Source organism: Chelmon rostratus, chromosome 13, assembly GCF_017976325.1.
Source record: "Chelmon rostratus isolate fCheRos1 chromosome 13, fCheRos1.pri, whole genome shotgun sequence".
NCBI lineage: Eukaryota > Metazoa > Chordata > Actinopteri > Chaetodontiformes > Chaetodontidae > Chelmon > Chelmon rostratus.
The window spans coordinates 7,235,007-7,255,930 of record NC_055670.1 but is presented as its reverse complement, the minus strand read 5'-3'; the positions used below and the strand labels follow the sequence as shown (position 1 = coordinate 7,255,930).

At 39.5% G+C, this 20,924-nt stretch overlaps 2 protein-coding genes across 2 annotated transcripts; both read left to right on the top strand.

Annotated features, from left to right (window-relative positions):
* The first annotated feature begins 805 nt into the window (after window positions 1-805).
* cdc16 (cell division cycle 16 homolog (S. cerevisiae)) lies at window positions 806-11,920 on the top strand. The gene is made up of 18 exons (XM_041950670.1): window positions 806-975; window positions 1,174-1,228; window positions 1,553-1,650; window positions 1,867-1,905; window positions 2,041-2,181; window positions 3,295-3,454; window positions 3,581-3,675; window positions 4,160-4,293; window positions 5,136-5,215; window positions 5,330-5,379; window positions 5,460-5,533; window positions 5,641-5,766; window positions 6,493-6,645; window positions 7,391-7,454; window positions 7,564-7,625; window positions 8,730-8,865; window positions 9,187-9,277; window positions 11,030-11,920. Exons 1-18 carry the CDS (start codon window positions 928-930, stop codon window positions 11,281-11,283), a joined length of 1,860 nt encoding a protein of 619 aa, XP_041806604.1. The 5' UTR covers window positions 806-927; the 3' UTR covers window positions 11,284-11,920.
* Window positions 11,921-14,052: 2,132 nt separating this feature from the next.
* On the top strand, window positions 14,053-18,976 carry upf3a (UPF3A regulator of nonsense mediated mRNA decay). Its single transcript, XM_041951265.1, has 10 exons — window positions 14,053-14,184; window positions 15,039-15,145; window positions 15,272-15,378; window positions 15,618-15,716; window positions 15,906-16,016; window positions 16,142-16,197; window positions 16,288-16,446; window positions 16,562-16,695; window positions 17,406-17,706; window positions 18,102-18,976. The coding sequence occupies exons 1-10, from the start codon at window positions 14,053-14,055 to the stop codon at window positions 18,288-18,290; spliced, it is 1,395 nt and encodes a 464-aa protein (XP_041807199.1). The 3' UTR covers window positions 18,291-18,976.
* The last annotated feature ends 1,948 nt before the right edge of the window (window positions 18,977-20,924 follow it).

The window sequence follows — 20,924 nt, the reverse complement described above, 5'->3', positions numbered from 1 at the left end:
TCGGTGCTGATGCAACCACACACAGCCCTGCAAGCAACAAGGCCAATGGTAAAGCAGAGTCTGAGGAAAATGAAAAGAAGAAAGAAACCAGCAAGCAAGAACACACAGGAACAGCAATACAGGGTGTAGCAACACACTCTGCAACTGAACCAAATGTACATGAGTCCATCTCACCGGGTACACCTGAGAATCCTGGTTCTTCTGACACCAATTTAAATTCCAGCAGATAAACCTCACACTGCTTTAACATTGTCCTCTCCAAGTGGAAATGAATGGGCCAGCACTCTTCACACACCTGAAACACTAGAGACTGCAGGTCCTGAGGAGAGATAAAATTATTTGTTCTCTTGGCAAAGTCACATTTTTCTGCACATTAGTCTCCGTTAGTTCCACTGTAAGAGACACTGAAAAAGACAATCTCAGCTCCAGAAATACGAGATACTGTATGGCACATATATGATCTCTGGTCATGGATTAGTCTAAAATAAAACAGTAGTAGTTCTTTGTATAGGTATACTGAGATAAAGTTATGAACACAGTGCATGTGTGGAAGATGTATTCACAAGCTGAATGATATGATTTTGTAACATGTTCCCTTGATAACAACAAATAAAAGAATGAACAGATAAGGGAACTTAATAAATGTGTATTTATTGTCGTTGTATTTATAACATAATTTGACAGCTACATTAAAGCGAAGGTGAAAAAGATAAGCGTTAATGTGGAACTATCTGTCTACCGTGAGTTTCCTTACGGCACAATATTGCAGAACACTCGTTGCAGAGAGAAGCCGCGGATTTGATTTTACGCAGCTAGCAAGCTAGCACGTACTGTTTTGTGAGGAGTTTGTTACACTGTCTTTCTCTGTCTGTAACAATGATACACTTTTGAGAGTCAGAGCCATAATTCAAACAAGAACAAATCAAAATGAATCTCGACAGACTTCGAAAGCGAGTACGACAGTACATTGACCAGGTAAGAATTATGATTTCTTTGAGTTCCTGTGTTGCTAGCTAATGCTAGCTTGAGGACAAACCTGTCGTCAATTGTAACAAACCTTCATAGTTTGCCTGTGCTGGCTAACTTAAAGCTATTGCCCGGCCAGGGAGCAAGACATCCTCAACAACGAATGCATATTTGAGTAACTTACCCTGTCTTTGTTTATGTTTGCAGCAACAGTATCAAAGTGCTCTGTTTTGGGCCGACAAAATAGCATCCCTTTCTCACGGTGAGTGAGTGGTGTTGTTTATGACTAACGTTAGCCAGGATGATAGCGTAACTAGATAAGCCTACCAATTTGTCATCCAAAGGTACAAAGCTGATTTTAGTAGGACTAGAGATTTATAGAGAGAATAATGTTGTTCGTTATTTGCATGCGTTTTGTTTTTGTTATTACGTATCATCAGCTGATAAGAAACTTTTTTACTAGTGGCGATGGCGGACAGAACAGAAACGTTAGCTTGGAAACAGCCTGTCACTGTAGCCTGTCAGTGATGATTTTCTAGCGTCAGATATGGATGACCTTACCGGTACCTCTTTGTCTCACATACAGAGGATCCCCAGGATATCTACTGGCTCGCTCAGTGCCTTTACTTGACCTCACAGTACCACAGAGCCTCGCACGCCCTCCGCTCACGAAAACTTGATAAGGTAATAGCAGGTTCTGTGTGAGTTGTTGATGTGCCAGTTAAAGCTTAAGAATGAGCGATAAGGTTTGTGTTTAGGAACCAAATCAATATTCGAAGGATGTGTGTAATGATCGTTAAATGTTTAAATCAATATGAAACCAATAGCAGCAATATGAATAGCGTGTTCTCCCTAATGTCAGTCCTCAGTCTGAAAGAACACTTGTCTTCTCACACACAGTTGTACGGAGCCTGTCAGTATCTTGCTGCTAGGTGCCATGTAAGTAACTGGGAAATACGTACTGTGTCGGTCTTAAACCCTCACCTGCAATGCTTAGAATTTGCAGACTATAATCTTGTGAAACCTTCCAGATATTTTTCTTGCTTTAGGTTTACAATATTCTGTTTTATCTAGTATGCTGCCAAAGAGTTCCAGCAGGCCTTGGATATCCTGGATGCAGAGGAGCCAGCTAGTAAGAAGCTGCTGGACAGGAGTGGGAAAGAAGACAACGGGACACCAGAGTCAACCAAGGATTGGGACATGTCCCCTGCTTCTGTAAGTTTGGGCTGCCACTTCAATAATGGAATATATTGAATACAGTCTATGATTTGGTTGGTGTAGTTAGATTTTACGTTTTGGGTTTATTTCTTCATGTTGCATAATCTTATCTTATTAGTCAGTATTCTGTACTGCTGCTTTTGAGGGAACACAGCCTTCCCAAAACCATCTACATCGCCGTTCTTGAATGCAACTAATGTAACTATGTAGCTGTACTGTACCAATGAATTTTCTATCAGTGTCCTGACTTTTCAGCCACGTGCTACTCCAGTTTCCTCAAACACTCCCACCTCTGAGTACAGTTTTATTTAGCTTGTTGTCAAAGAAATGATATACATACATACATAAATACATAGATATAGCAGAGTCCCTATACATTTTGTTATTTTCACAGATTTAGAAACAAACATTAGCAATGTTTCTTTTGTCAAAAAAGTTTACACAGTAGGTACTTTCTTACATGAATATTGATTTACATAGAGTGTTTAAGTGCTGCTCACTGTAAAAAAAACAAACAAACAAAACAAAAACAAAACCACATAAATGGACATTAATGCGAGCTTGGCAGCAATTTAAGAACAATCAAATGTTTCATGGAGGAAAGCTTTTTTTTTTTAAACAACTGTATCTTATAAACCAAATTAAATATCCTTTTCACCCACAGTAGTCACATGAAATGATTTTACTTCAATATCAGATTTCTCTATGATGTTAAAATACAACATAATCGATTGTTTGTTTATTTACATTGACTTTGATATTATAGAGTTCACAGGCTCAACATTGCCCAGCGCTACTGGCTAGGATAGTATAATAGATTGTGTTCATTAGTTAAAGCATTTAAATCTTTCTCTAAATGTAGATTTAAATAAACATTGCTGTAGCAGTTGAGTGCAACAAATTTGATTTTGATTGGGAAAGTAATGTGACATGCAATGTTGACGTGAGATATCTTCCATGTCAGCATCTGAGTGTTGTGTGAAACTCAGTCCAGTCTTGTTAATGTCGTGGATGGAGCTTTAACACTAGATGAAGTTATGTGTAATATTATAGACATTTACTCGAGACTCACATTTCTTCTCCCACTCTTCCCTCTCTGAAATATTTCAGGTCAACAGCTCCATCTGCCTCCTGCGGGGTAAGATCTATGATGCCATGGACAACAGACCGCTGGCCACCTCCAGCTACAAAGAGGCCTTGAAACTGGATGTGTACTGCTTTGAAGCTTTTGACCTTTTAACATCCCACCACATGTTGACTGCACAGGAAGGTGAGGCTGATCTGTGGCAATGCTGTGTACCGATTTTTAATTTTCTACAGATATGTGCTGTTTCTTATAATTTCAATAACTTGTCAAATGTCAATATATGTGAAATGTTTTGTGTATTTTCAATAGAGAAAGACTTCCTTGACTTGCTTCCTCTGAGTCAACAGTGCACTGAGGAAGAGGAAGAGCTATTACACTTCCTATTTGAGAATAAGTTAAAGAAGGTAAGGGTCCCTGCATTTAGTTTTGAAAGTTTTATATTGCTCTTGCTCTTAAATTATCTCATTAATTAGGGGATAAGGCTGGTGGTGTATTTTTCTTGTTATCAACTAATACCATGAAAAGATCAAAACCAACAGAGAATTCCAAAACCTGATGTAGCTTATTCCTCTGTGCCATAGACACATTGTTGTTCCATTGTTGTCCAAAAATGAATAAAGACATGTAACTGAGCACAGGATGAAAGTCAAAATAAACTCAGATGTTATGCATGAACCAAAAGGTGCTCTCCAGTATTGCTGAGCGTCATTTGCGTACAATCATTATAAATTGAAATGCAAATGCATATTATGGATATTCTAACCCCTCTTCATCTGTCTCCTTGTCTCCTCTCCTTGCTTTATTTCCACTGACTCACATTTAAACCCTACACCCACCTTTCACATGCATGCATAAACACACGCACTCTTGTTTTCCCTCCCACTGCAGTATAACAAGCCTAGCGATTTGGTGGTCCCAGAGATGGTCAATGGTCTTCAAGACAACTTGGATGTAGTAGTGTCTCTTGCCGAGAGGCATTATTACAACTGTGATTTCAAGATGTGCTACAAACTCACATCAATGTAGGTGTCCTCAGGTTTTCTCTTTGTTGTATATTTTTATGTGTTGAATTTGTCAAACTACTCTGCAAATAATGTAGAGATTCATAAGGAGCTGCTCTGGAAATGTGGGGCAATAAATATCAGTGGCTTGCTTTACTGTACAACTCTGCCAAAAATTCATACCTTACCTCAACCAGAGAAATTGATTTGATCTAATACACATCTGTGGAGTTATTGGAACGTAACAGCCAGCAGCCACTCTTGCTAGTTTCAAAACCGTATTGGAAGAGCAGGATTTCATTGCTGTAGCTGGAAAGCTTTCATGCGGTTTGCACCACTGAAACAGCCACATTCACATAAATTGTATTTATGACTTTAAAATCAGCGATAAACAAACTGTAGCAGGTGTTTCATTCTTCTCAAGGTACCGTAGATTGTACAGTGTTTGTATGAATTTTGATTGGTGAATCATAGATCATACTAACAAAAGGTCTTTTCTTCTTCTTTTGACTATTGACTTACTGGGAGTAAATGAAGGTTAAATGACATCTCACTTGTCTGCTTTGTGTTTCCCACTACAAGGTTGACATGAGTGTTTCTCAGTTGTCATTTTGTCTTTTTGCTGAAATGATGTGAAAAGAGCTTGGTGGATGGCTTGACCAAAATAAAATAGATGTTTTACTTAAATATGCATACATTCAATACTCTGGAAATTCTTTTTTTTTAATTTGAAGTAGGCAAATGATTTGGAGTAGTTTGCAGTAAAATGTCCTGAATTCCCCTGCTGGGGATCAGTAAAGGTTTATCTTATGTCAGTAAAAACATGAGAGACCATTGATGGCAGCTCTGTTTCTGTATTTCAGGGTGATGGTTAAAGACCCCTTCCATGCCAACTGTTTGCCAGTCCACATAGGAACTCTGGTGGAACTTGGAAAAGCAAATGGTAAAATATATATAATCTATTAATTCATGCTTAAAGAATGTTTAGTTTGATTGGCCTGCCAATCAGTATAATGGTTCAAACTGTTTTTTTTGTTTTGTTTTTTCTCCCTCACAGAATTGTTTTACCTCTCGCACAAACTTGTAGATTTGTATCCCAGCAACCCAGTAAGTGTCACAACTATATCACTATTCATCTGTTCCAGTTCACATAATTTACAGTACCAACCTATAAAACTTTTCATCAGGTATCCTGGTTTGCTGTTGGGTGCTACTATCTCATGGTTGGCCATAAAAACGAACATGCTCGCCGCTACCTGAGGTATGTATTTGCACACTCCAAAGGAAGCACATCTGTTTGAGGCCACATTACAAGCAGTTTATATTTAGGTTCACTTATATACATTGGGTATTGTGTATGTCTTGCAGTAAAGCCACCACACTGGAGAGGACGTATGGTCCTGCATGGATTGCCTATGGCCATTCATTTGCAGTGGAGAGTGAGCATGACCAAGCCATGGCTGCCTACTTCACTGCTGCCCAGCTGATGAAAGGGTGGGTACATGTCCTGTTGTCACGGCATATCTTTTATAAGTGGATGTCATTTTAGCTGTACTAGGTTAAGGGTTCATGTGAAAAACCTGTCCTGTCAGCCTACATCGCAGACAGGAGCTTCAATAGAGGAATGCATTTCCTCTATAGAAAATGTTTTTCTATGTTGGAGAGCAGGTACAGACTATTACTATTACTTATAGAGGATCATTTTTGAGCTGGTCATCACATTAAAGATTCATGGAGGCATGTATTTTTTGGGTGTCCTACATTTACAGTAACATTCGCCATATGTAGCATTCCTCTCAGCCTTATGCTCATCTAATAATGGTGCTGCTGCTCATATATTGCTCAAACAAAATGTTTCTACCTCTGTCAATGTTTCTTCTTGTCTTTTTGATTAAAACTGTCTGCATTGGCAGTTTTGCCATTTTTTCTGACACTTGGGATTTAATTTTTCACACTAATGTTTTCGGAGCAACAACTTAAAGACATGCAAACCTGCAAAACGAAAGCAGGCTTATGTACTGAACTTGAAAAGCTGCTCTCAAAAAAAGCAAATGAATTGTTGGTTGCTTCTAACATAATGTCAGTTTTTTAACTTCAACATTGCTTTTTAAGACTTCCAAACTCAGCTCAATTGATTCATGTTAGCTTAACTCTTTCATTAAATCATAAGATGGGGGCACATTCAGTCTTGTTTGATGTCTCCTGCACTCTTATATCCAGGTGTCACTTACCGATGCTGTACATCGGCCTGGAGTACGGTCTGACCAACAACTCCAAGCTGGCTGAACGTTTCTTCAGCCAGGCTCTTAGTATCGCTCCAGAGGATCCATTTGTCATACATGAGGTGGCGGTGGTTGCCTTCCAAAATGGAGAGTGAGTCATGCAGTCACAAACACACACAATAACACTTAGGTTAACAACCTCTACTTTGACAATGTTATTGGCAGTACAAACAGAGGTTGGTTTTAATGGACTAAGAAGTATGTGTTATATGACCTGCTTGTGTTGTCCAGCCATATCAGTGACTGTGTACAACGGAGATGAGATCACTGAATGGCCAATAGCTTGCTTGACAAATGTTTTGCTTTTCTTTAAAAGCCATTTTGGGTGAAATTCTTTCTGTTAATGCAGCCCTTTCTAATGCTGTTCATTTATGTCTCAAAGTGCGATTTACATTACGGTACTTTGAGCATCAGCTAATGCTTACACTGTGTTACACCACTGGTAACTACCAGTGATTAACCATCTTACCATACCATCTTATGGGGAAGATCTGAACTATCCCGTCATAGGGTCAGATTAGCCATGCAGATGGTTTTTGTTTGATTTGTGCGGATGCGTGAATAATAACAGTAGTTGTTTTCAGTGGAACTAATTTCTAATGGTGAAATTGTCCCCATGAAAATTGTTAACACAAAGGTTTGTGAAGTGTAATTTGTGCATTCTGTGAACACCAAAAAAAAAATCCATTCACTTTTACTATAAAACCTTGGTGAGTCGAATCAAAAATATCTGAAAATTGTGATTTTGTAATTCATAGTATGACTGATTATGCACTTACACCCTTACAGAAAATTCAGGTCTGTGGTAAGAATGCTTTTTATATCTACTGTTGTAGCTGGAAGACAGCAGAGAGGTTGTTTCTTGATGCAATGGAGAAGATCAAAGCCATAGGGAATGAGGTAACTGCTAATTTATTTAACTGAACAAATATAAACATGTGAATGATAAGTGTCTTAAAAACATGACTTACTTAATGTACGCCTTTTGCTATTTTTCTTGCCATTCAAGGTTACTGTGGACAAATGGGAGCCTTTGCTGAACAACTTGGGTCATGTGTGTCGGAAATTGAAGTAAGTATAGAGCCAATTAACGCTGCAATTTTGTTTTTGAATGGCTTGTCTTGAATAGGCGAGTGGAGAGTGGGTCGCACTTGCAGCTATGCTTCAAAATGGCATCATGGTTTCCTGCTACAAACTATTTTCAGCGATGTGCTCGAGACATGTTCTGTTGCAGTCATTCAGCATAGGTAGGGCCCTCATTGAGAATTCATGAAAAAAGCCTTCAATGAATTATGCATAGCCACTACTCAATAGATATAAGGCGCTCGCAAAATGTGTGCCACACAAGTGGTTGTTCTGAAAGGCTTGGATAGTTGGAGGGTTTCATCCATACAACGTCAATGCCTCATACGTTGTTGGTGCGTCATCGACACATCCTTTTTAGCCATGACACCTTCATGAAATTAACATACTTGTCTCCTGGGATTAATAAAGTCTTGTTTTTTCTTATCTCACTCAGTCACTATCAGCAGACAGATATCTACAAGGAATACCTGTTTGGTCATTGTCAGACTAGACCTATGTATACCCGTCAACATTCGCCAAAACAATGGCAGCAGTAATTTCCGGATACATGTGAATGTTGCCACCTACGGGCAGTTAGTGTTCAAGACCACGGAGTGGTGGATTGAGTAGGAAATGTGCTGTATTTAGCAAGACTTCAACATTAAGGTTTGAAATTTAAAATGGAAAACTTCAAACACACAGCTCTCAAAAAACAGCTGCCCTTTTCAAGTCAAGTTATTTAATGTAGCACTCATTGCCTCACACGGCAGTATTTTTAAAATTGCACATGTTACTTCATTCCTGTAGATGGCATACATTGCATTGCCAACTCCGCTGGCATTTTGCAGATGGTTGATACTGGCTGAGCCTGGCTTTCGGTGCTCAGAATCAATGACCATGGCCTTGTCTGTCAAGGTGTTTCGGACATATTTGTTTTCAAACCATCAATAAACACAGTAATAAAAAATATTAGAAGTAATTCAGTTTAAACCTTTTAAAATTTACCATTTGATAAGATGTATTTTGTTACATTTGTGCTCACATCTACTTTGTAATATTTGTTGACTCCATTGAGATCGCCTTTGTGTGTAACTGTGTTTGTTTCTGTAGAAAGTACGACCAGGCTCTGGAGTACCACCGTCAGGCACTTGTGTTAATCCCTCAGCACGCCTCTACCTACGCTGCCATAGGATACGTACACAGCCTCATGGGCGACTTTGAGAGTGCCATCGACTACTTTCATACGGTATAGTGTCTTTATCAGCTATAAGACAGGACCAATAAAAACTGCTTACAAGCACCACTAGCTGCATAAAGCTAAAACAAAAATAAAGACTAAATGGAAGAGGATATTGTATAGTAAAACACATGTTGTGACACATTCCAAAATGCACTGCAGCATTTTTTGTGGTGTGAGACTCTATGTTTTGTTTTCAGGAGCCAGAATAAACACATTAGGGGTCACATTGAAGTATGTTACGTCACCTGTGATTGGTTAATTGATTTGTTTTGACAAATGTGTTTTTCTGAGAACTGCTTGACGTTGGTTTGGTTTCCTTCTGTGCAGGCACTTGGACTGAAAAGGGACGACACTTTCTCTGTGACGATGCTCGGCCACTGTATTGAGATGTACATTGGTGACACAGATGCCTACATAGGTAGGATGCAGCTAGACTGCCCTTTCACAGAGTTGTTTTTGGCTTTAATGGCCGGCTTTAAAAATATGATTATTTGATTGTCACAAATTCAAGTGAGAATTGAGCTGTAGTTCTTTTTGTTCTTGTCTAATTTTCTCTCACACTTTCCCTGACAGACTGACTTGAGTTTTTATTGGAACTTCTTCATACTGAGTAATAAGTCCCATTGTAGTGCTGGGTTGAAAAAATCAATCCGCCGATTTTAAATCGATTCTCATTTTATTAAAAAAAAAACAAAAAAAAACGATTCTCGCGCCAAAAGATCGATTTTTTTATACATTTATATATATATATATATATATATATATACTTTTTTTTTTTTTTTTTTTTTTTTAAATGGGTGAACTTTAACCCCACTAGTGACGTGACCATTGACTGTATAAATAAGGATGTGACTCACGCAGGCGCGGCGTGAGGATACTTCTCATAACAACATGGTGTCGGGCGGTAGCAGCCGAGCTCCAGATTTGAAAAGACAGACTTAAAGCGGATATCTGGAACTATTCCGGTTTTAGAAATGTCGAGGCAAAAAAGGAACTTGACAGGAGCAAAGCAATTTGCAAGATATGCCAGATGGAGATTAAATTTTGCGGAAACACGACCAACCTCAGGAACCGCATGCAGCGACATCACCAAGACATCATGTCCAAGTCCACCGCCGGACCACAACAGAAAAGAGCTAGCTGGTAGTTGTAGAGCTTCCTTAAGTTTTTTTTCTGTTGTGGTCTGGCGGTGGACTTGGACATGATGTCTTGGTGATGTCCTGCATGTGCACTAAAGCTTTGATGTGACTTTTAGACAGTTTACAGTTTGCATTTTGAAAGCAATTGAATATCTTATACTTCTAAAGATTTACAGTGAGATTTACCCTAAAGAAAAACTGTGAGACACTTTTTCTCAGGTACCCTACTACCTCAGATGCTGTTTCCATTAGTTTGATTACTCAGCCTGTAAGCAGCAGCACTTTGTTTACATTGACTGAATCTCTTTATTTTTTATACATCTTGATGAATTACTTCACAGCTGTTTGTGGACAAAATGGCCAAATTAAAGGTACATTTGTATTTAACAGCAACAGCTTTTGGGTGAATTCTTAATGTCATATTTTTAATAATGCATCAGTAATTCTGCCGTACATCATGTCTGTAAAATACTCATCTATGAACATTCTGGGAGGGGGATTGGTCCTTGCCATTTTCACTAGTCTTATAACCATCATTAAACTGCCAATATTTCATTAATTTGCTGCCAAATGTCAATATAAAACTATTAATATGTTGCACAACTAGACAATCAGGAAACAGCTCAAAAAACGATTTCAATAACACTAACCCGAATCAAATCGAATCGATTCTGAATCTCAAGAATCGGAATCGAATCGATTCTTGACATTTGAATCGATACCCAGCCCTGTCCCATTGACAGTTCTTGATAGTGTGTTACTGGCTTTCTCCATACTAACTGTATCTTTGGGAATAGATGTTGTTTCTTTGATTTGAGAACCACAAACAAACAGAATTTTTGAGTGGCAACAGAAATTTCTGGAGTAGTTTGTTTTGTGGGAAGTGTTTAAACACTTGTTCTGGACAACAGTGAATATTTGAAGCCTGTAAAATAGTTTCGAAGGCTCAATACCACTTTACAGGCTTTAGATATTATGTATATATAGTATACCAATATGAAAATAACGTGTTGTCATTTGTTTCCACTAAGGCACAGACATCAATGACAAGGTGCGAGGCAGCTTGAACACTCCGGCGCTGATGAAGATGCTGAACACATCAGAGCCTGGTGACCTTCTAGCCACACCAAGATTAGAAGACACCAGCATCACGTCCTTGGAAACGCCACTGTCTAATCAGGACAAGATGATGCTGGAGACTCCTCTGCGACTGTCCTTAACCCTGGAGTGCGATATGTATGAGAGTGATGTGATGTTAGACACCTTGTCAGACACCAGCACGTGATTATCACCCTGTCAGGAGGTGGAACTGACGTAGCAACAGGTTGTCATAGGTACACATATCCGAGCCCAAGGACAACTACCAAACCAAAACTTTGGCACCTGCCCTCCACCAAAGGTTTCCTGTGGATTCTCCCCCGTGTGCATTAGATATGGTTGTTTCTGTAAGTGACAAAACATAGAACATGCCATTGTGAACATTATGAACGTGAGTAAAAGAGTGTGAATTTGTATACAGCACCTGCTGTACATCATATTGATTTTGCATGAATGCACTTTAAAAGGGGAATTGACATGTGCCTTGGTTAAGGAGTTGAGTACTTGGTTTAGCATTGAACTTTGGGTTAAGCCTGAAGACACTGGGAATATGTGATCCTCTGACACTTGATTGAACAGAGCAAACACAGCCGCACACCTCACATCAGATCTTAAAGACTATAGTCACTTATTACTGCCTATGGCAGGACCCTCTGTGTTGCTTAACCTGTGGATTTACACCTTGAATAAAGAGCCAGCTAAATACAAGCATTTTTGGTGAAAACAGTTCCTGGAAAATTACTACAATAAACCATGCATTTATCTTAAAAGATTTTAGCACATCTGTGTGTTGTGTTAATCAGAATAAAGTGTTTGATATGTAAAACCTACAGAGCATACTGTATGTTGTATTTTTTTTAATTCTCTACCTACTGTTCTAACAAAAAAAACATTTGACAAAATCCTCATTGCGATACTGTATTATTATAATTCTGTCTAAGTGGATGAGCTACTTTTAATTTAAGCCTGTTGCAGCATGAAATCTTGCAGACTTACATCTAGTAAACCACTTAATGTTTGAGTTGATATGAGCAAACCAAATGATTGTTTTACAGTGTGATTTTTAATACTCCAGTACGTTTTGTTATAGAGATGCTGTGATAATTATCCTGACATTTGCTCATTTGATACAGTTATTAGTAGTTATACAATTTAAGTGAAATATCCTAAAATATCCTTGGCAACGTTAAAACGGTAAAGACATTATAGAAAATATTTTTCTAATGTTATTTCAAGTGTTAAATGTTGTGACTAACCTGATATTGTGCGTGTTGTAAAGCTGATTCAGATGCAGTTCAAGTGTAGAGAAGCAATGCAAAAGCACAGCATTGACCGCTTAAGTCCAACATGCCGGGTGATGTACACTTGGTGTGAAGCGGTCTGGAGCTCAGACCATTCTCATCTCTCAAATGTCATGTTCCGGGGGAGGAGTGAGGTCTCCGAGCCTCGAATGAAAACAACACCCCCACATGCCCACTGACATTCCCACACCTCCGTTCGCCTCCGGTGCCTAGTTTCCAATGGACAGCGGCTCCTGTAACTTCAGGAGAGATGGGTTGCACGCCGTCTAAGTCGGCCGTCATTTACAGCCAGGACAAGGTGTGCCGGGACCTGGACACCTGCTCCACCTTTGTTTCCAGCCTGAAGAGCTCCGTGTCGACGCCAGAGAAACCTCGGCTGTGTGTGGAGAACAGCAACGGCAGGCAAACTTTCCTCAGTGGTGAGTTTATGGTCCCTTCATGAAACCAAATATCTGCGCCTGATCCATGTGATGAAACTGCACCAGGCTGCTCCACAGATTAATCATCCTGCGATGACTTATTGCTGCTTGGAAAATGGCTTGAAGAAATGTGATTTTTCTTTATATTCCAGCCAGGGCAAAAGAGGTTAAACAGCGCATAATGCAGCCACTTAGCCGAGCTGCATTCACGCATTTTTTGTCTTTCCTCTCAGTCCCCTGCCGAGACGTCCACGGGCGGTCAGTGAGCCAGTCCTCGTACCCGGACTGCCAGAGCTCTCCGGCCAGCTCGTGTTGTCCGAATCAGTCCAGCATGAAGCCCCGCTGCCCGACTCCGGACCAGCACGGTGACACAGAGGGCTGCGGGGCTGCAGCCTTGCACAGTGGCACTGGGACATAGACTTTACTCTGACACCGCATATACCTGTTGAGTGCAAAAACTGTTATTTTGGATAAAAAACGATGCACGAACATTTGCATGGTTGAATTTGACACGAGTTTGTTTGGAATATAAATATGTGCATAGGTTAAGAACTCTGTGCACAATAATGAAGTACATTAACTCGAGTGTTTTACTTAAGTACAGTTTGAGGTAGCCTACTTGTACTTATGTAATTTCATTTTATGCTCTTTTATACTTCTATTCCACTACAATTCCTAGGGAAGTATTTTGACTGAATCACATTCATTTGATGTAGTTTTAAAGTACTGTGCCCTTTAAGATTAATAGTACACTATGTAATCAACCAATAAATTATCATGTGTTATTTAAGATATATTGTATATTGTATATATTGATTCCATAGAGGAAATACATAAGCAGCCCATAAGCCCAGCAGTATATAGAAATCAGCCCAGTCAACATTAATGCATTAATATATATATATATATATATATATATATATATATATATATATATATATATATATATATATATATATATATATATAAAGAGAGAGAGAGAGAGTTATTATTAAACCTGAAAATCCACTGTGATTGAAAATATATTGTTCTGTAATGTCCTTGCTACGATGGGCAGTGATAACATTGAGTGACAGACATACACCATAACACAGATTATACAAAATATGGGGTTGGAGTGGGCTGCAGACACAGCTCTGAGTGGCACGAGCGCGTCAAAAGCTGTCTCTCCACTCGCGATATCACAACTCTCGCGAGCACACAGTGACGACACGGACGAGAGGGAGATGGAGAGAAATGAGGTCTGAAAAGGACCAAATGACCGCCGGCAAGGAGAAAAGCGTCGTCGAGATACAGTTTAGAGACGCGAGGGAGCAAGACAATACTCCCCCCAAGCAGAAAGAAGAGAAGAAAGAGGTTTTTACCAAGGTACGTAGCCGAGCGCTGTGATGTGTCGCATTGTTTACGCCGAGTGGAAAACAGACATGGAGGAGGCATGGAGGGAGGCGGGATCATTTCAGCACCGCGGACAGCGACAACGAAGGGGGAGAAGTAGATTCACGACGTTATCGCAGTGGCCCCAACCTCGCAGCTACACCTATAATTTCATATCACATCAGATTCACATTTCCCTCGTGACATTTGCAGCTAGTGTTCGAATAACTGTAGTAAACACTGGAGACTCTCACACTATGTCCAGACCACTTTACTCTGGCATCGACACGCTCTCTCAGCATTTAAAAGCTATGATCCCGCTCTGAGGCTCCCAAATCCTCACTCCCCCAGGGTTTGATCAATGCTTGCCTTTAGCATTAGTTTATAATGACTGGCCCACTGACAGATCAGGGAGGTTTAAGGACTTAAAGGGGAACTCAAGCAATGTAGCATTGTATGTGAAGCTCCGCACAAAAACTACACTTCCCATAATGCAACCCAGTCATGTATATATTGTGCCTGGTAAATATTGTGCTCTTTCAAACAGCACAACCCGAGTTTGTAATGCAGGCTTTCTGATTAAGATTTAAGATATCTGAAGCCCAATCCAAAATAACTCTGATGACATGATCCAGGTAATTTTTCCAAACTTTATAAAGCTCCCCCAGAGCCACATTATACAGCAGAGCTTCTTCCATTATGTCATTCTCTAATATGCGTTTCTGAGAAGTCTGGAAATAGCAACATGTCAAGAATTCTTTTTTTAGAAATATGTAATTACCTGCATTTCCAACAAGGTTCTTCCTGCTGAGCCAACGACATAATAATATATAAATGACTGATTACAGGTGGTGCTTCGAAGGCTTCCACCTAACCTGTCAAAGGACCAGCTGGAGGAACAGCTCAGTCCACTTCCATCCTATGACTATTTTGAGTTCTTTCCAGCTGATCAAAGGTAATTATGATAGCCAGTTTTAAAGGATCACACGATAATTATGGTCATGATAGAACATTTTGTTGCTTTTCCCCTTACATGAGAATGTTTATGACTTCTCCTCTTTCTCCTCCTCTCTCTCCACAGTCTTTATCCCCACCTGTTCTCCAGAGCATACATCAACTTTAAAAACCCGGAAGATATCCTGCTGTTCAGGGACCGATTTGATGGTTATGTCTTCATTGACAACAAGGGTATTTCTTGATTTTGTTTGAATTTAGTTGGCTTTGTTGCCAGTATGGTGGCGATGAACGTGGGTACACAGTGCAATCTATTCTGCTATATTAAATGCAAACAAAAGCATGTTTGTTTTACAGATACAGGCTGAATATTATGCACAGAGAGGTGGCTTTAGAGCTGTTGTTACCATTGTTACTATCTGATAGCGAGTCTTTTAAATGGTGAGTTGCCTTTTATTTCAATATTTACTCAGGCCAGGAGTATCCTGCAGTGGTAGAGTTTGCCCCCTTCCAGAAAATCTCCAAGAAGAAGCTAAAAAAGAAAGATGCCAAAGCTGGGAGCATTGAAGAAGGTACTGAAATACAAAGCTTGAGCCATGATTAGAATCTATCACAATGTATAGCAGACATAATATTTAGCTGGCAAATATATTCTTCATTCTTGGATTTAAGGTGTACAGAAAATAAATATTTGCCATTTTTTGATGATCAAACACATGGTACTTTAACTAATATTCATTTTGGCCCTGAAACTCTGTCAGACCCAGAATATAAGCGGTTCTTGGAGAATTACTCATGTGACGAGGAGAAGTCTATGGCCAACCCTGAGACTCTGCTGGGAGAGATAGAGGCCAAGACCAGAGAGCTCATCGGTAAAGTACCATCTGCAAAGAGAATTATTTTACAGTGAATCACAATACATTTCAAGATTCAGATGTATATAAGTAGCAGCTACACTCAACATCTGTCTACTTCTTATCCTTTTGTTCGGTTTCAGCCAAACGGACAACACCACTGTTGGAGTACATCAAAAATAAGAAAATAGAGAAACAAGTAAGGAAAAAATGCTTAAATGTAAAGAAAATACCCAAACATTGTTTTATGTGAAGAATCTTTCCTCATGAGCTGCATCCTTTTTTCCAGAGAATAAGAGAGGAGAAGAGAGAGGAGAGGAGAAGAAGAGAGCTTGAAAAGAAACGGCAAAGGGAGGAAGAAAAGAGAAAGCGACGAGAAGAGGAGAGGCGCAAACGAAAAGAGGCAGAGAAGCAGAAGAAACTGTCTGATAAGGACATCAAAATTAAGGTAATCCCTCGTCACTACAGAACAGTTTCACAGTATCTTGTTTCATCTTGTTCTCTGGACAATGCAGGATGTTATTATGAACTCTGTTAATTCTCACGTCATCTGCATGCTGTAGCTCCTGAAGAAGAGTGACAGGGACGATGACGTGGATTCAGACCGAATGAAGGACAAAAGTGACATTGGGGAGACAGACAGAGGCAAATGGGAGAAAGCTGGAGGACAAATGAAGTCAAAAGACTCCAAAGAAAAGTAAGCATTGTTAAATCGTTCATGGTGGCTGGGCAACTTTCTGTTACAGGCAGACATTGTGAGAGATGGCCACTAATAAAAAAAAATGGTTCCACTTTACATTCAGGCATACTCTATCCTGAATGTATCCAAGTAGTCACTAGGTCACTTGAATGGTCAATCATTCTGACCTGAAACCTCCCATTTAATATTGGATTCCTTACCTTCTGAAGGAAGGCCCAAGAGCGGCTACAATAATATATAGATATGTCATCATTTACAACTGCAGCTGGATCGGGTAATATAAAGTGAAAAACACACAATGCTCTACTCAGGAGCTCAATAAAACCTGCACTTATAATAAATAATAAAATAACCAATAATAAAATAATGAAGGGCACAGTTATTGATCCAGGTAAAACAAAGGTGGTAACACAGAAAACTTTTAAAAATAGGCAGGGTTGGAATCTGCTCATTCACTGGATAATGGTAAGATGTCTTATTAAACACTTAATAAGATGTAATGTAATTTCACCTCAATTACCATCTGTTGAAACATACAAATAACTTGTGATTGTTTTCCACAACATCATCTATAAATGTAAAGATTCATCTGTATTTTAAGAAAAAAAACCCACCTCCCTGGAAAGTGTTTTGTCAGCTTTCTCATGAAAACTACTCTGTAATCATTCTGTATCTGGTGTCTTTGCAATCTCCTCTCCGACCACTAGAGGTCAGCCTGAGAGTGACAAGGAGCAGAGGGAGCAGCACGGCCGCAGACAGAGAGAGAAGGATCACAGAGGGAAAGATGAAGAGAGGAAACGACAGCGACACCACTATGAGTTTGACAAGTTTATGCGTCGTAAAGATGAGACCAAGTGGGGGAAGGGCTACTGCCAGGACAGAGCCAAGAAAGAGGGTCACCATCACAGCTATTCTTACTGTCCCGACAGTGGAGACAAACTGGGAAAGGAGGACAGGGAGGACCTGGGTAACAGGAAGGAACGCCTCCGAAACAAGGTGAGCGAGAAGGTGAGCATGAGATGGGGGGGAAGGTGACAACTAATTGCTTTGTCTTTTGTGACATGTAAATGTGTTTTAGATGTTGTTATCTGGTTGTTTTTAGATGATTACCAGCTTAGAGAAATCATCTTTCTGTACTTTCAGTGTATTTCTATTATAAAAACGGCTTCTCTTTCAGGATACCCATTGCCTTGAGCCATGAATTGAAGTTCTTAAAGCCAGTGCAGAGATAACATTTTTGCATATACGATGATACCACTGGTCAGGCTCACTTGAGGCCTGTTTGGCTCATAAAAGGAAAAAGAGGGACAAAGAAAATGACTGAGTATGTACATGTTCATATATATATTCAAACTGTGTGCTGCTTGTCTCTCCCATGTCCCTGCTCTCTTGTCTCCCTGCAGGACCGACCAGCCATGCAGCTCTATCAGCCTGGCGCACGCAACAGGAAGCGCATGAGCTCTGCAGGCAAAGGCTATGACTGCATCCCTGTGGGCCACTCACCTGAACCCGGGACGGAGCATTGCTATGAAGTCATCACTCTGGCAACAGGGCTTGAGAAGGGGTTTGAGAAAAGCAAAGATGAACAGTGAGCAGTCTGGATGCTTATAGAAAATACAAATAATTTGGCTTTTCAGCCGAAGATGATCGTGACAGGTTTGACTGGTTATCATTGAGCTTTTAAAAAATTATAAACTCCACTGAGGGACAGAGGCACTTAAAAAGCAGACAGTCTTTTAGTCATGTTAACTCACTGCATTCGGTGTGATAAAATCAGAGCTTTGAACATTAGTCATTGAACATTAGTCAAAGCTTTTGTTTTGCTGGAGCTTGAACATTTTTACTACACATTAAATACTTTAATTGTCTTGCTGTTTAGCATTCAAAGAATCATCAGAGTGTTAGGTTGGATCCTTGGAATAAACCACGTGAATAATAGTGACAACGGGCAAACAATAGTACCTTTATGACAGCACAACCATAAGTGGTTTTCACACAGTTATTTGGTATATTACATGCACTATTTTGGTGCAGATGCACAGATTGATATTTCAATTGAAATGTAGTTGCCTCCTGCAAACTAGTTGTTCAATATCACCAAAGCTTTTCACACAAGGCAGTTCAGTGTCATTCCCTTTGGTCCTTTTTTTGAAGTGTTTTCCTGTAAGAGGCACCTCTCGGTCACTGTCCATTAACAATTTGTTACTGAAACCATGACCTCATTTGCTGCAACAGATCTTGTTATTAAGCCTTTGTAGACTCAACTGAATCTGGATGTTTTTAGAAATCCTATAAATTTTATTAAAACAAAATATAATGTTCAACCCTGATTCCAGAAAATCAGGGATGTAATGTAAAACATAAATAAGAATAGGATGCTATGATTTGCAAATCCTTTACAACCTATTTTTAAATGAATACAGTACAAAGACAAGATCATCAAACTGGTAAATGTGGACAGGGGCATGTTTACCACTTTATTGTCTTGCTAGAATAAGGAGCGACATCCCTGAAAAAGACATCTGGATGGCAGCCTGTTGTTCCAAAACCTGCTTGTGTTCTGTGAAGGCAGCATTAATGCTGAAAGGTGCAGCATTAATGTTGCCTTCACAGAACACACAAGTTAAGTTGAGCTGTGGATGGTCCTTTTCCTCTTTAGCCCGGAGGACACAATGTCTCCATGATTTCCAAAAACAATCTGAAATGTGGACTCATCGGTCCACAGCACACTTTGCATCTCAGCCAGTCCAGATGAGCTCCAAGGTGGAGTCTTGACTTGTGATAGCAAATGTAGATGCAGCAACAAATTGTGTTTACTAACAACAGTTTTACAAAATGTTCCTGAGTAGTGACATTCTTTATACAATCGAGTCAGATTTTAATGCAGTGCAGCCTGAGGGACTGAAGGTCACAGGACTTACATAAATCTTTTCATGATATTATGGACTGTAGATGGTGAAATCCCTTAATTCTTGCAATTTTGCATTGAGAAATGTTCTTAAACTGTTGGACTATTTGCCAACACAGTTTTCACAAAGTGGTGAACCTCGCTCCATCCTGGTTTGCGAACGACTGAGTCTTTCCAGGATGCTCCTTTCATACCCAATCATGATGCTATCACCTGTTACCAATCAACCTGTTTACCTGTGAAACAGGTGTTTTTGGAGCGTTCCACAGCTTTCCCAGTCTTTTGTTGCTCCTGTTCCAGCAGGTTAGAAATTGCTCCATCAAATTCAAAGTATATATTTACAAAAATCAGTGAAGTTGATGAGGTCAAACAGTATTGTCTTTGTACTGTTTTCAATTGAGTATATGTCAATAAGGATGGCATGTTTTTCAAAGAGTACCAGCTTTTTTGGAATCAGGCCTTTAAATTGAATTTAAATTGAACTTTAAATAATGGATATAGAAAATTCAACAGAGAAAATCCTTTGTGTATTTTTGTGTAAGGGTGAGAGAATGAGAAGGGATAACAGTTATTATTGATAAAGAGGGCAATGTCAACCTGTTCTACCGCTTTTCCCCAAATTGTTCTTGTCCCATCTTATTCTTAGCTGTCATAAAACAGAGACGCTAATTTTTTTTTGTGAGCACAGCTTTGTACACGATCACCCAGGAGCCGAGAAGAACACATTCTCTACATTTCTATAAAGCATTTCCTAGAAATAAAATGTAAAGTTGCAAAGTATGACACAGATAAATGGAAAAAAAAACATTTTCTATTCTGTGTGCATGGTTTTCTATTGATTGTGTCAACTAAATGTAATGGAAAAGTACACAAATATTGATAAAGTAATATAGTCTCTTTAACAAGCCTTATGTAATTTTTGCACATGACCCAACATTTGTCGATCATACCTCTTGTATCTTTTTTTCCCTTTAAGTTTAAGTAAGAAAATAAAGCTATTCTACCATTATGTGACATTCAACTGTGTTCCAGTCATTGTGGTAGTTCTCTGACAGTTTGGGTGAGGCAGCGTGATGCAGAATTGGTAGATATGAGTCAATTACAGTTAGCAGTGATCCTGTCTTGAATACGTGACGGTATCACACATTAGTAGACATGCCTGGGTGTTTCAGTGGTGATGCTGAATGTAGATGATCTAAAGCTAAAATGAAACCCAGCCCTTGTTTCTCTCTAAATGTTAATCGAGATCACGGTGATAGCTGAAGGCAGGCGGTATGTTGTACCTGATGTTTTTCACTTGTGGATGATGGCATTGTGT